Source organism: Miniopterus natalensis, chromosome 13, assembly GCF_054644295.1.
Source record: "Miniopterus natalensis isolate mMinNat1 chromosome 13, mMinNat1.hap1, whole genome shotgun sequence".
Classification (NCBI taxonomy): domain Eukaryota; kingdom Metazoa; phylum Chordata; class Mammalia; order Chiroptera; family Miniopteridae; genus Miniopterus; species Miniopterus natalensis.
This window is the reverse complement of record NC_142093.1, coordinates 28,476,299-28,489,974: the sequence shown is the minus strand read 5'-3', so window position 1 is coordinate 28,489,974 and position 13,676 is coordinate 28,476,299. Positions and strand designations below refer to the sequence as shown.

The 13,676-nt window shown below is 42.4% G+C and overlaps 1 protein-coding gene across 5 annotated transcripts in view; it reads right to left on the bottom strand.

Annotated features, from left to right (window-relative positions):
- The window catches only part of SPTBN1 (spectrin beta, non-erythrocytic 1), a 176,979-nt gene that overhangs the window by 85,668 nt on the left and 77,635 nt on the right, over positions 1-13,676 (bottom strand). Inside the window, exon 1 of one of the 5 annotated variants that reach the window (XM_016222127.2) lies at positions 12,083-12,620. The exons of the other annotated variants lie outside the window; for them this stretch is intronic. Coding sequence (XP_016077613.1) covers positions 12,083-12,191 — 109 coding nt within the window. The 5' untranslated portion in view covers positions 12,192-12,620. Of the gene's footprint in view, positions 1-12,082; positions 12,621-13,676 lie in introns of those variants that run through there. 5 annotated transcript variants of the gene reach the window in all.

Sequence of the window (13,676 nt, the reverse complement as noted above, 5' to 3'; positions counted from 1 at the left end):
CCGTGTGATTCATTCTTTCATTCAAAACATCATTATGCGCCTGATGAGGCCATCTCTTTTCTCAGGGGAGTAGAGGCACCAGGGAGAAGGAACGACTAAACTCACTTTAGAACAACTATATATGTAGTAGTGCCTTCATTCTTCTACTCATTCATTCATTTCTCTAGTTATGAAACATTTATTTATGTGCCAAGCACTAGGAAGGAATACAGGGATGAAAAAGCACACAGACATTATCCTCCATACAGAGTAATAGGTACTTTCATATATAATTAGGGCAACCCACTGCCCGGCTTGTCTGGGACTTGGGGGAGATTCCCTCGACACAGAACAACTGGTGCTAACAATGAGAAAGTCTCTGGCAAACCAGGATTAGCTGGTCACCTACTAAAACAAAGTTCTAATTTAAGCTTCACAACCACCCCAAGGTTTTTACAGATTTTTCTTCCCAGTTTTTAACAGATGAAACAATGGAATTCACGGGAGCCAGAAATTGAATGCTGGCTTATGTGACTTCCACAGCCCATGTGCTTTCTACCACCCTTGTGTTTCTGAAGTGAGAGATAAAATGTCCTAACACTGAACACAGCCTGGACAGCCCTCTGCAGCCTTCCTCACCACACCTTGGCTGCAGGGCTCTGAGCACTTGCCTCCTTGGCTCCCCTAGCCACCCCACCCACTCTCCACCACAGACAGTGCAGCTGGGACTGCATCTGCTTGACAGTCCGCAGATAATGCATAATCTCCCTCTGCCACAGCAAGGCTGATTTTTTACAACAGCAGGTCGTTTAAATCTCTGTAGGAATAAACATCTCCTTCAATAGAAATCAGGGCACCATCCATCACTCAACTACCATACATTCAGGTTAGTAATCTACAGAAACTCATTGTCACTTAACAGTCAAATAGCTGAAGCTGACTTTCAGGCTCCATATACTTTACACTTCAAAGTACACTTTTAACATTTATCTTAAAAAAAAAAAAAAACACACCAAAAAACCCACATTTAATTCAAAATGCTAAGGCCACATTCCAAGAGATAACCACCATTTACATGTCAGTGTCACCAAAATGATGTCTGTGGTTTATATACGGATTTCAGGCAAAATACACACACACACACACACACACTCACTCACTCACTCACTCACTCCTGCAGATAGTCAGTGCTTAAACCGAGAGATGTCACTCCAAAATTCCATCACAACTGCACTCTCAGTGGGGGGTTGACAAAATTCTCCCAAATAATAACACAGCCCACGTAATTTCCTTGCTACCAGAGAAGAGCAGAGCCTCCAGACTTTTTATGTTTTGCTCACCATTCTTCATGAATAAAGTGTGCCTCAGTGATCCTCAAATTAACTTTCCCCTTACATCATTTCAGCATTAAAAAGGGACTTTAAGGCCTGATCTTTCACAAAGCCTTTGTGAAACCAGATGTAGGCTGGCCTGTGTCTCCATGCTACTGTGATTACTGGATTTGCTAGTTAAAGGCCCTGTGCCCTTGAAAACAAGGTTGGGGGAGAGAGAAAGGCTAAGAAAGGCCTTTCAAAAGCAAACACAGTAGAGGCATTCAACAATCTATGGAGGGCAGTCAATATTAATTTGGCTATAGTAGTTCTCTCTGACAAAGAACTGGATGCTCTGGCTTCAGCAGTAACTGCTCCACATGCTTTTTATGAACTTGGAAGAGGCCCCACCACTGTGACCTTCAACCTACTTCACAAGTCACAGACTCAAGTGACTGCCGTCAGCCCCGTGTACTTTCTAAAGAGAAATATAAAAAACGGTGTTTCAGTTGGGTGCATATTCAGGCAAACTAAACACTCTTCTAACATGCTAAAGGAAACCACACCCAGAGCAGGCTTCAGGGGTGGAGGTGGGGTTGAGACACTCAACTCAAGTTCAAAACACCTGCCAGTCCTGGGCCTTGTTTTACCAGGACCTATAGTAATAATGGTTGTCATTGATTATTGCGGGCCCACTACTATGTACCAGGTACTGTGCCCAAACACAGTTTCTGTGAATAATCTCACTAATTCTTAAAATTATCTTATGACATAGAATTTGTATTACCCTTATCCCCTAGATGAGGAAACAGGCTCAGATTAGTAAATAAACTGCCCCGATTTGGAAAGCAATTTGGCAATATTTGGCACAAGGCATAGAAATAACCACGTACAAAAAGTTTATGATATAATGTTAAGTAAATAACAGAAACAGGATGGCAAGACAAAACTGAATCTATACAATAATTACAATAGTGTTAAGTTGTATATGCACACAGACAGGAACTACTGGAAAGGTAAAATTTGCTAGGACTGCAGGATCTTATAAACTATTTCATTTTTATTTCTTTGGAAGGTGTCATAGTATGGCTGTGAAATAATAAATATGTAAAAAGAATTTTGGAATAATAAAAAGGAGAGCTAAAAATTTAACTTTGTCCATTAATGACCTTCAGCCCTTCTTTTGAAAGAATATCATCTGAGCCACTTCCTGACTACTACAGCTTTCACTGCCTGTGCTCCTCTGTTGGGAGGGTTCTGGAGTGGTGCCAGTCAGGAACAGAAGCCACTTATCTTCCCACCCCTCTTCCTTCTTCTTTTAAGGGGCAAAAACCTCCAGCCCACAAGTTTCAACAGGTGCCTTTTCTCGCCAACTAATCAATACTCAGTCATTTTAAAGCTTCACCTGCAGACTCACAGGAAATGAGCACTTATATTACGGAACAGATATTTAGTGTTTTTCAAATCCACCTTTAACACCAAGGCCTGAAGGCAGCGCTAGGTAAATTTTATATACAGTATGTGAAACTGGGCTAAAGTCTAACCAACTCCAAGAACAGCAACATCCATTTAACATAGCATCAATTTACTAAGATGGAGCGTGGGGAAAGAGGGAGGTATTTCTACTTTAAAAAAAAAAAAAAAGTTTGAAAGTGTATAAAAAGTTGAAGTCATAAAGCAGGTATGGACTTAATAAGCCTCCACTTCCCAGGACACCATGGTGACATTCTGGAAGAATTTAGAGAAAACTGGCCCAGAGTATTTTTGTACTTCTCCATTAATACCAAAATGGTAAATGAAAAGAAACTGTTTTTTTAACCTCACAAATTTCTAGAACTGCAGGATTAGCAAGTAGGAAAATCCCAGCCAAATTCTACAAAGACTTACAAAACTAGGAATTAACCAACCATACTTTAAAGCCCTGTAATCTCCTAGGGCAATAAGAACCTTTCTTTAATTAAATTCTATACATTTGGATACAAGATTATTTTTATAGTTAGTTAAAATGATCCAGTTTACTTAAGAAAGAAAAAAACCCCCACAAAACTACTTTTAATGTGGACTTTATATAAAATATATAAACTTAAACCTCAGATGGTCATAACCTTCCTGGGACTATTTCCTTCTCTGCACAAAGGAGCAAGTAGAGATTATTTCCTCTTAAACCTGAATGTGCACACAAACCACTTGGGGAGCCTGTTAAAATGAAGTTCTGACTCAGTAGGCTGGGGTGGGCCTGAGACACTGCATTTCTAACAAACTGCAGGCCCTCTACAGACCACACTGAGTAACAAGGTTCTTTAAGTACTTTGCAGTCCAAAATTCAAGGAGGCTGTGATGTTTCTAAGTTTCTCACCCCGCCAATGCCAACAGCCTCTTAACTGGTCTCCTGCCTCCTCACTTGACCACTACCCTCTAAAACAATCATACTCAGGGGTCAGACCATCCTTTTTTTTTTTTTTTTTTTTTTTTAAAGTCAGAACAAGGCACTCTCCTATTTAAAATCCTTCAGTAGCTTCCCACTGCCTGACTTACTTCCGAATTCCTTAACCTGATTTAGAGGACCATGTATCCACTGGCCTTTGTCAATTATCCTTCTAGAACCCCCTCTGACCAGCCCTTGCTTTCTCTGCACGCTAAACTGGCTGCCCTGAGCCTGCTCAAATTCCCCTGCCTGGGTCCCTCACCTGGAATAAGTTTATTTCTCCACTTGCATTCTACTAATGGGTCAGCTCAGCCAGCATCTACAGCATAGCTGAAACACTTTCTAACCAGGGGACAGGTGCTCATCAAGAAGGTAATCAATAAATACTTGTTAATAAACAAACAGACTAAACAAAAATGCAAGCCCTCTCTTTTAAAAGTCAGTTTTATTTTACTTCTTAGAATTCTTGTTGCTCTAAAGTAGCCTAGATTAGTGACCATCTACTGAGCACTTAAATGGCAAGCCCTTTGCACCCATGAAATGGTTTAACAATGGCCAAATTTAGAATTAAGCCAATCTAGCAAAGAATGATGAAGTTAAAAATTGCTTACCATGTCCCTATTATTTATTTCCCCCATCATCAGTATTTCATAGCCAGGGCCTAAGAGTTGATAGAAATTTGTCAGGAAAGAGGAGAAAAGGTACCAATATCTAAAAGTGGCTGAGATCTGCCTGGCTTATTTTGATAGTGCACGAATGTAATTCCAGTATGAACAGATGTATAGCTGTGAATCTACCATTAATTGTAAACAGTGTGAAGCTCTGTCACTGTTCACTTCATTCTCCAGAAGAGAGGAAAACAAACCCTGAAGCCCATATTTAAACTGCTGTACAAGACTGGAGTTCTCAGAGTTCATGCGTATGTAGAAGTTTTCTTCTAAAAAAAAAAAAGATTATGGAAACAATAACTCTAGTTTATATTTTTAATAGTACATGGACGTTTTCAAGGAAACCTCATAGAGATTATGGCATCTGCTGTTCAATACAACCCTGGAAGGTAAACCTGACAGGTATTCAGAAGAGGACAGTTGCCCAGATCTTCAGATAGCCAAGACAGGGCCACAGCCAGGTGCCAACTGCCTCCCTTCCAGAGGCCAAGTTGCTGGAATTTCTGTTTTTAAGGCTAAATCCAACAGATTTTTAAATTAAGAATCTAAATGGAATTAAACTAGATGCCTTATTGAACTGTCCTCAGACCCACACATATTATTATCTTTATTTTTTTCTAAACTTACATCCCAACTTGGTAAGGGAACTGGGGTAGACAATTGACCTCCATTTGGCAGATAACGTGGTAACTTAGTGTACAGATGTTAAATTAAATGGCCCCACTGATTTACCAAGATAGAGCCCATTCCTAATTAGTTAAATGCCTCTTTTAGTATTACACAATTTTGTTCTACAACATACTTTTTCACAAGACTTCATTCTTCAGTGAAAAATCAGATATATGCTCCTATTTGGAAGCAATATATGCAGTCTGTTCCTCCCCATCTCTCTCCCACCCATAGCCACCCCACCCCACCCCATCAATTACAAAGATCATACAAATGGTAAAACTTTAGTGTGCACCACAGTCACCAGGTGGACGAGTTAAAATACCTATTGCTGGGTCCCACTCCAGAGTTTCTGACTCAGAAGGTCAGAAGTAGGGCCTGAGAATTTATCCTTCTAGCAAGTTCCCAGGTTATGCTAATGCTGTGGACCTGAGGACGTCATTTGGAGAACCACTGCAATAAAGTAGCCCATATTTATTAACTTCATTTATTTACTCTCTAAGAAAGGCTTAGTGACTGCTACGTGTAAGTAAGGGGTTATGTCAGACTTTTGTCTTTCTGCTCCCAGACTTTGTGAAATGTAAGGAAAACAGAGGCAAATACTCAAACTACCACCAAAACCAGTTTGTGAAAATCACAGAATGACCGAGTGCTTAAACCTTAAAGGAAGGGAATCCAAGCAGGGATTCTGACCTCCCTTCCCTCTGGAAATACTTAGAATGACATGGCATCTGAACTAAAGCTCAAAAGAATGGTCCTTACACAAGAAATAATTCCCTATGAAAGAAACCAGGAAAGCACGTGCTCCAGGGTGGGAAAGGCAGGGTTGGTTTAGAAATCATGAGTACCGTCGAGTAGAGTAGTAGGAGCTGGAGACAGGAAGGTTGGTGGGAGTCAAATCCCAAGTTCTGGGAGGGAGGAGAGCTCTTATCAGGGTCTAGCTTTAGGAAACCACAGAAAGAGACTAAAATAGAGATAACACTCTCTCTAGAAAGCTTCCTCAGTGGTCAGGACATTTATTTATTTTTTTAAAATACGTTTTCATTGATTTTAAAGACAGAGAGGGAGAGACAGAAACATCAACATCAATCAGCTGCCTCCTACACACCCCACATCAGGAATCGAGCCCACAACCCAGGCATGTGCCCTGACAGGGAATCAACCTGCAACCTCTTGGTGCATGGGTCAACGCTCAACCACTGCGCATACTGGCCAGGCGAGCAGTCAGGACATTTAGAGTCGCATTATTTCACTACTCGAAGAAAACTGGTAGCTTACACTAAATTGTAAAGACATATACATCCATATGTTTACAGCAGAATTATTTGCAATAGCCAAGATATGGAAGCCACCTAAGTGTCCATCAATAGATGACTGGATAAAGAAGTGGTGCATGTATACACAATGGAGTGTATGATTCAACCTAATTAAAAAAATTTTTTTTAAAAAGCTTTCTTTCCTAAGGCGAAAAAAAAAAAGGTATCTTGCCATCTACAAAAGCTCAGATGGACCTAGAGAATATTATGCTAAGTGAAATAAGACAAATGCCAGACAATTTCACTTACATGTTGAATCTAAAAAACCCCAAAATAATGAATAAGCAGAATAGAAACAGACTCATAGATACAGAGAACAGACTGATGCATGCCGAGAGGAATGGGGTTGGGGGCTGAATGCGAAAGGGAAGGGATTTAGAAGTACCAACTGATAAGTTACAGAGTAATTATGGGGATGTAAAGTACAGCATAGAGAATATAGTCAATAATATTGTAATAACTATGTATGGTATCAGATGGGTAACAGATTTATCCTTGTCGATCATTTATCTTTATTGATCACTTGTTATATAAATGTCTAATCATGGGGTTGTATCCTCAAACTAATACATATTGTACGTCAACTGTAATTTTTTTAAAAAGTGGCAGTTTTTCCTCAGAGAGTGTTATCACCTTCCTCTTTTTGGCAGCTGCCTCCGAGAGTCCTTTAATGATTATCCCAGTCAACTACTGGAAATAAACTAAAAGAATCAACGCTCCCTTGCCTATTAGTGTTCCTAGCCCACCAAAAACCTGAGAGTACCACATGTCCAGAAATCTGAGCAGTTCTGAGCTCATTAATTTTCCATGCCACCAGAATAAATTCATGATATCTGGGTAAAGGGTGTCATGGTTGTCCTATAGGAGGAACAACAAATTCTGAGTCAGAAAACCTGGGTTCTGGAGAGATAGCTTCAAACATACTGGTTGAGCATAATCCAATCTGTTTCTTTACAAAAGAGAATATCTACCCAACAGTATTATTAGTGCTAAGGAAATGCACATTTACTTAGAATCTACTAAGTACTAGATCCCATGCTGAATGCTTTACTCTCATTTAGTTAATTAAGCAAGGTGAGACATTAAGTGCCACACACAATAATAATAATTATTATTACATCATTCAAAAACGATTTCTGTTCACAAATCTGTTAGGAACTTCTAATTTCTGAGCTGAAATTCTGGTAAACTGGTGAAAGGGGTCGTTTTTTGTTTTTAATTGGTGACATCTTTATCCCAGTTATCTGGACTTAGAAGACTATAGTACCACAGTATTGGAGGGAACCAAACCAAAAAGCCAATCTTTATGCTTTCATTAAACCCAAAAATGTTCTTATAAATCTTGCCCCCCCAAACAAAAACAGGAATATCATTTGTTACCAACTCTTCACTGTCACACTGAGGAATATTTGAGGGCTATTACTTTATATTTAAGAACTTAAAATTTTCTTCATGACAAACAGGTGTAAAACCAGTAAATCTTCCCCTAACAGTTAAGAAATTAAAATAAAAAAATGAAGAAATTCAACAAGGCAACCCTGAGATGCATGTAATAAACTTGAGAGTACTAATATATTCCCATGGCCGAAAACTCTTTAGTATCTCTCTATGCCTCAATGAAGACAGATGACTCTGTAACTCTTTCTGGAGAGTGGAATAAATTCGTTGAGCCAGAACAGCTAAGAGAAAAAAGCACTTTCTCCAGAAATATCAGGTGTTAAATGCCAGGGTCGGGCTGCAAAAAAAGCGTCACAAAAAGTTCATTCTGATGCTTTTCAAACTAGATCCTATCTTTATTACAATTCCATTGTCAGAGCCAATAGAATCAGTGCTCTGGGGCAAGGTAGGCAGGAGGACTCAGGTTAGTGTGGGCATTTCACAATGTCACCCCCTTCCCCCCCCCCGAAATAAAACACTAATATTAATATGTAGAAGTCTAGGAAGAGAAAGCTACAGAAAACAATGTGCAGCCTGAGCCCATCATTGCCTGTGACCCTGAACAAGTTATTTGATTCTTTCTATCCTCTCATCTTTAAAGCCTCATAGGTTTGTCATGAAAACTAGATTAAGATAACCATGTACAGGGTGGGGCGAAAGCAGGTTTCCAGTTTTGAGTACACGGAACAGTTTCCTCTTGTATTATTATTTATTAATTATTGTGTTATTTATTATTATTGCATTATTTTCCACACAAACAACCAGAAACCTACTTTTGCCCCACCTTGTATAAAGCTCCCGCTGACATGCCTGACACACAGTAAGCACTCAATGCGACCTGAGGAGACAAGGAGCTTCACGGAATAACTGGAATGTAAGCATAGTCTTAAAAAGTTGTAGGAAGGATTTCTGTATGTAAAATGGAAGGGCCTGGGACATTTAAGGCAGAAGGCAGATGATGAAGGTAAAACCCAGAGAAGGGTGTTAAGCGCCACAAGCCTGCCTACCTGGAAGATCTGATCAGGAATGTAAGAGCTGGAGTAGGCAGTACATGGGGTGGGACTGTTTGGGGGAGGATCCTGAACGTCAAGCTCAGGAGTCTGGAATTTTTTTGTTGTTAATTCACACCAGAAGATATATTTCCATTGAATTTTTTTTAGAGAGAGGAAGGAAGAGAGAGGGAGAGAGAAACATCAATGTGAGAGAGAAACATGGATCAGCTGCCTCTGGTACATGTCCTGACTGGGGATCAAACCCTCAACCTTTCTGGTATATGGGACGAAGTTCCAACCAACTGAGCCACCCAGCCAGGACTAGTAGTCTGGAATTTAATTTACACAACAGGCACAAATTAGTTTCTGAGTAGAAGAGTAGCAGAAATATCTTCCTATAAGGAGTTAAACTGGCTGATATGAAACGGGAGAAAATATATCCTGAACCTCTGTGTTACTACAAACACATTCATCTAAACATGCGAGGCTGAGTTTTGCTGTATCTCAGTATTCTCTCTTATTTAAAAAAGAAAAACAAAACAACGAATCCAAGTTTTTCAGATACATGAACTAACTGAGGAAGGTGGTAGTTCTGCAGGTGAAAATTTTCAGACAGCGCTCAGGCAAGCAAAGGCATTGGGTGTGTCTGTGAGGTGTGGGTTGTGTTGGGTGTTTGTGGTTAATGTTTGAAGCCACCAGAGGTAGAAGGTCCTCTCTCTTCTCCTCGGCCAAAAGCATTATTAGCATGACAGACACTTGCAACATCTCAATGCTTTAAATGACTGAGGTTTTGATCACATTTATTTGCTTACCCATAAATCTCTAGAAGTTATTTTATCTAAATAGACCAGACTCATTTTAACACCATATTTCCTTTAGCTAGAACCTCAAATCTCATCCCATGGTCCCTCCTGAGATTTTTATGATCCAGTGTGAAAATATTTGAAACCAGCAAAAATGCATAAGTATCCCCCATGAAATCATAGTACTCTCAGACATTGATGCTAAATGAATAAGTTCATACAGGAGGCAGTTTAAAAAAATTAATACAGATTCAGAAAAGCAGTCTGCCAATATTAGATTGCAAGTGCTAGGAAAGATTATACTTAGAAGAGTAGAAAAAAAAAAAGCAGCTTTGTAAAATTAAATCAGCAGATACAATCTATATGCTATCAAAGATGTTGATGATTGGAAGAATGACAAATACTAAACAAAATAGCAAACTAGGGGTGGGAGGTAGAGATGAGAAAAAGTTTTTATCAAAAATCCTCCTAAAATGGCTTAAAATGCAATGAGTTCCAATTTATACTAAGGACGATCCCAAATGTTTGTAATTCTCCTGGGATCCACCATACTTGAAAGTTAATCCACCCTTTCTCAGTTCCTCAACATGGGTGGTTCTCTGTTACAGAAATACCAACACTAAACTTATGCAACTCCTAAACCACAATATTTAGAAATAAGAAAGTTATCTGGAACTAAATCTAAATTAGGGGACAAAGGTGACACACACACAAAGTCACCATATAAAAAGGTGAAGCCCATCCCTTTCAAAGGGATTTCCTTGAGAAACAGTTGTGAGGTAAAATCTCAGGAACACACGGTAATTAATTTACATTTTACTTTGTCCAGAGAAGACAGTTTAAGACATTTCCTGTGTGTGTAAGCTCCGCCCTTCTCGGTGAGCAGTTTTACAACCATTTTCAAACCTTTCAGGGTAACAGCCTTTTGTTATAGATGGGCCTGGGGGGTATACTCCTCCCACACTTTCTTCTGTTTTCTCCTTGGTTTTCTGATGGAGGATTCCCCTTGGGTGCCTCCTTCTTGGAGTATGACACAATGAAGTGGGGAGCCTGGGGCCCCTCTATGAGCTACAGTCTGAACTCTCAAGACCTGAAACTCTTGGGGGGTTGCTTCTAATATAGACCCAGAATACAAGGAACACACTCCCTTTCCCTCTATTTACTACTTGTAAGCTACCGCCACTAGCCCTGACCCGCCAAATTTTCCAAAAAAGCAAATTTTACCTTCTAAGAGCTCAAGAGGAATGAGCCAAAGGCACACACCCATTCCCTGGAGGGAATGGAGCTTCCTTTCAGCTAACTGCTCAAGGAATGCAGCACAGCCTAGCAAATGTTTAAAATCACGTCCTGCTCTGTCTCTTGTTTTCCAGAAAAGTGTCATTACTGTCAACTGTTTCACAAGACAAATAAACCTATGAATGAAATATGTCCTCCCCCCTTCCCAATGAAAACATTCTAGGACTGCGCTGCTTCCTTCCTTCCTCCTCCTCACAGGAACCACATTTGTGGCACCGAAAAGAGTTAAAATAAGAAACATACACAGTCTGTGAAGGTTACTTTTTCACGGTACTACAGCCATTCCCGGCCTATTACTTGATTTCAGAGGCTTTCAATTGGAAGGAGTTCTGTTTTGAGTTATGAATTATTTTTCATATATACACTCTGAGACACTGCTGGGCCAGGCCTGCTGGCTGGGCAGGGACAGCCAAAGGCCACAGGGGCCAACCTGGCCACAGGCTTTAGGCCTGTGGCCCCACACACTGCTGTGCACAGGACCCTGCTCTTCAAAAAAATATGTGTGGTAAAATATTGGATTCATTCAATTATTTGAGACTAATATAGACTCCAAGAAATACTAATGATCCAACTAATCCAACCTATAGTGCTGAAATGACAATAACTGGTTTTCATTATAAATTATACAGCCTACTAAATTGATGGGAAGGCTCTCCCCCAACACAATACATCAAAAGAGTTAAAATTAAGCTTCGGAATCAAAACTATAATTTACTCAGGCTTAGGAACAAAAAGACCACTCCCTCCTCCCCTCTGCTATTGTTCTACAGGACTGGGTGCAGAGCAATGCACTTTACACCTTTAGGCTTCCAAGAGGTAAGAGGCTGGGGGCTGGGAGACAGAAGCCACCAAGAATCAAATACTTGCCTATTAGCACTGATCTACTGAGATGCAAAGATATCTAGGACAGAAAATGTGTGTGCAGTGAGTGGGCAGCAGATACCTGACAACCGAAAGAGCCAAAAGGATACTGGAGAGCCAGGGGGACTCCAAATGGTGGCTTTCCTGAAGTAGAGTGAGAAACTGTCTCCTTTAAGTGGTGACCAGGGTGCTCGCAGCCAACCAGAGGCTGTGGGGCCGGGCCAGGCCGAGCGGCCGGCCGCCCGTCTCGATTAGGGTCACCTACCATATGGCATAAATAAAGCCTCCGAACCCCCGGCAGGCCGGCCTTTGGGAGGAGGGCTTACCTTGTAGCTGCTTGAATCTCCCTTCCAGCTGGTTGTAGTTGTAAGGCACCTGCCCCGTGTACGCCGGCGACAGCGGCCCAGAGATGCTGGACGTCCTCTGCAATTCCATTATGGCCCGAGGAACGCCCAGGCGGGCAGCACGGTGGAGATCCCGCTCCGGCCCCCTCCTACCCCCATCCAACAAGCAGCGGCTTCCGCAAGGCTTGGCTCCCGGCCCCTGCGAAAAGGACTGGACCTTAGGCCAGCCCCATTCCGGTCTGAAAGTCCAGCAGGGTGATCTGATAGGAAGCTGGCTGCACGCGAGTCCACCTTAGCCCGGCCGGTAATTACCACTCAGGCATTAATTCCTTGTTGCTCTCCTTCCTTTTGTGGCCCTTGGCTACAAGCTTGAAATCAATTATCCAGGTGGGGAGGGAAGATCGAGGGAGGAAGGCGCAAGTCCTACTTAAAATTTTTTTAAAATATGGCCAATCTTAGGCTTGGCCAGGTCGCGGAGCCCGGGAGCTCGCGGGAGCGGCGCACACACCTCCTCCGGCTGCCCGCGGCGGCCGCCGGTTTGTAATTTAATCAGGAGCCACTCGCGGTGCGCCGGGCGGTGATGTCACCTGATTAGCATAACAGCATTGTAGAGGAAACGCAGGCCGTACCACGAGGCGGCCGGGGGCCGCGCCCGCGCCCCGACCCGCCCGCCGCCCCTGCGCCCGGGCCGCCGACCCCGGCCGGGCCCCGGGCGCGCCCGCCGCGGTGGTACCTTCCTAAAACAAAGCTGCTGAAATTACAATCTTTTGTTGAGCGCTTCACGTAACGGAAAAGTCTCCGATTACTATCACTTGAAAGGAGGCAGCCGGCAGGGAAAGGAGCCCCGCGGGTCCCGGGCCGGCGGCTCATACACTATTCAGCGTCGGGAAGATAACGCGGCCGCGCACCTGGGCGCGCGTGCCCCCGGCGAGGGCGCAGCCACGCGGCCGCGGCCCAGGCAGGCGGCCGAGCGCGGGGAACAGGCGCTCGGCACCGCTGAGCCACGGGGCCGGGGTGAAGTCAGGCTCACGGGAGAGACTTCTCGGCAGACTTCTGTCGCGTTCACGAGATGCTAAAAAGCCAGAGGTTTTCTGGGATAACTCGGGCCCTGTAATAGTGATTTGGTGCAAGGTTTCTAGGAGCGCCGACTTTACAAAGGCACTGTGGGAGACCGTGCACAGGTAAACAGCTCCAGGATCCCTGATCTGGAGGGGGTTATGAACCAATGGGGGAAAACGAGGAGAGGAATGTACCTCAAATCCTACTCTGATTTGTAAAACGAGGTCTCTGAACTTTGGTATTCTTCAAATTTTTAAAACTCTCTTCTCTAGCTGTTGCTCCCACCAAGCTCAACCAGAAATAAAATCTTCTATATAGAAAATAACAGTAATCAAAATACATTCTTGGAAAATAATCTACCCCAGTACATCCCCCACCCCCCTCCTAACTATAGGCAGACAACTAATTACTAATTTGGTGTTTCCCGCATGGAGCCCTGCAGCTATCTGTACTGAACTGAAGAAGGTAATGTCATTCCTGAGGGATTCCAATCTGCACCAACGTGGTCACGGAGGGC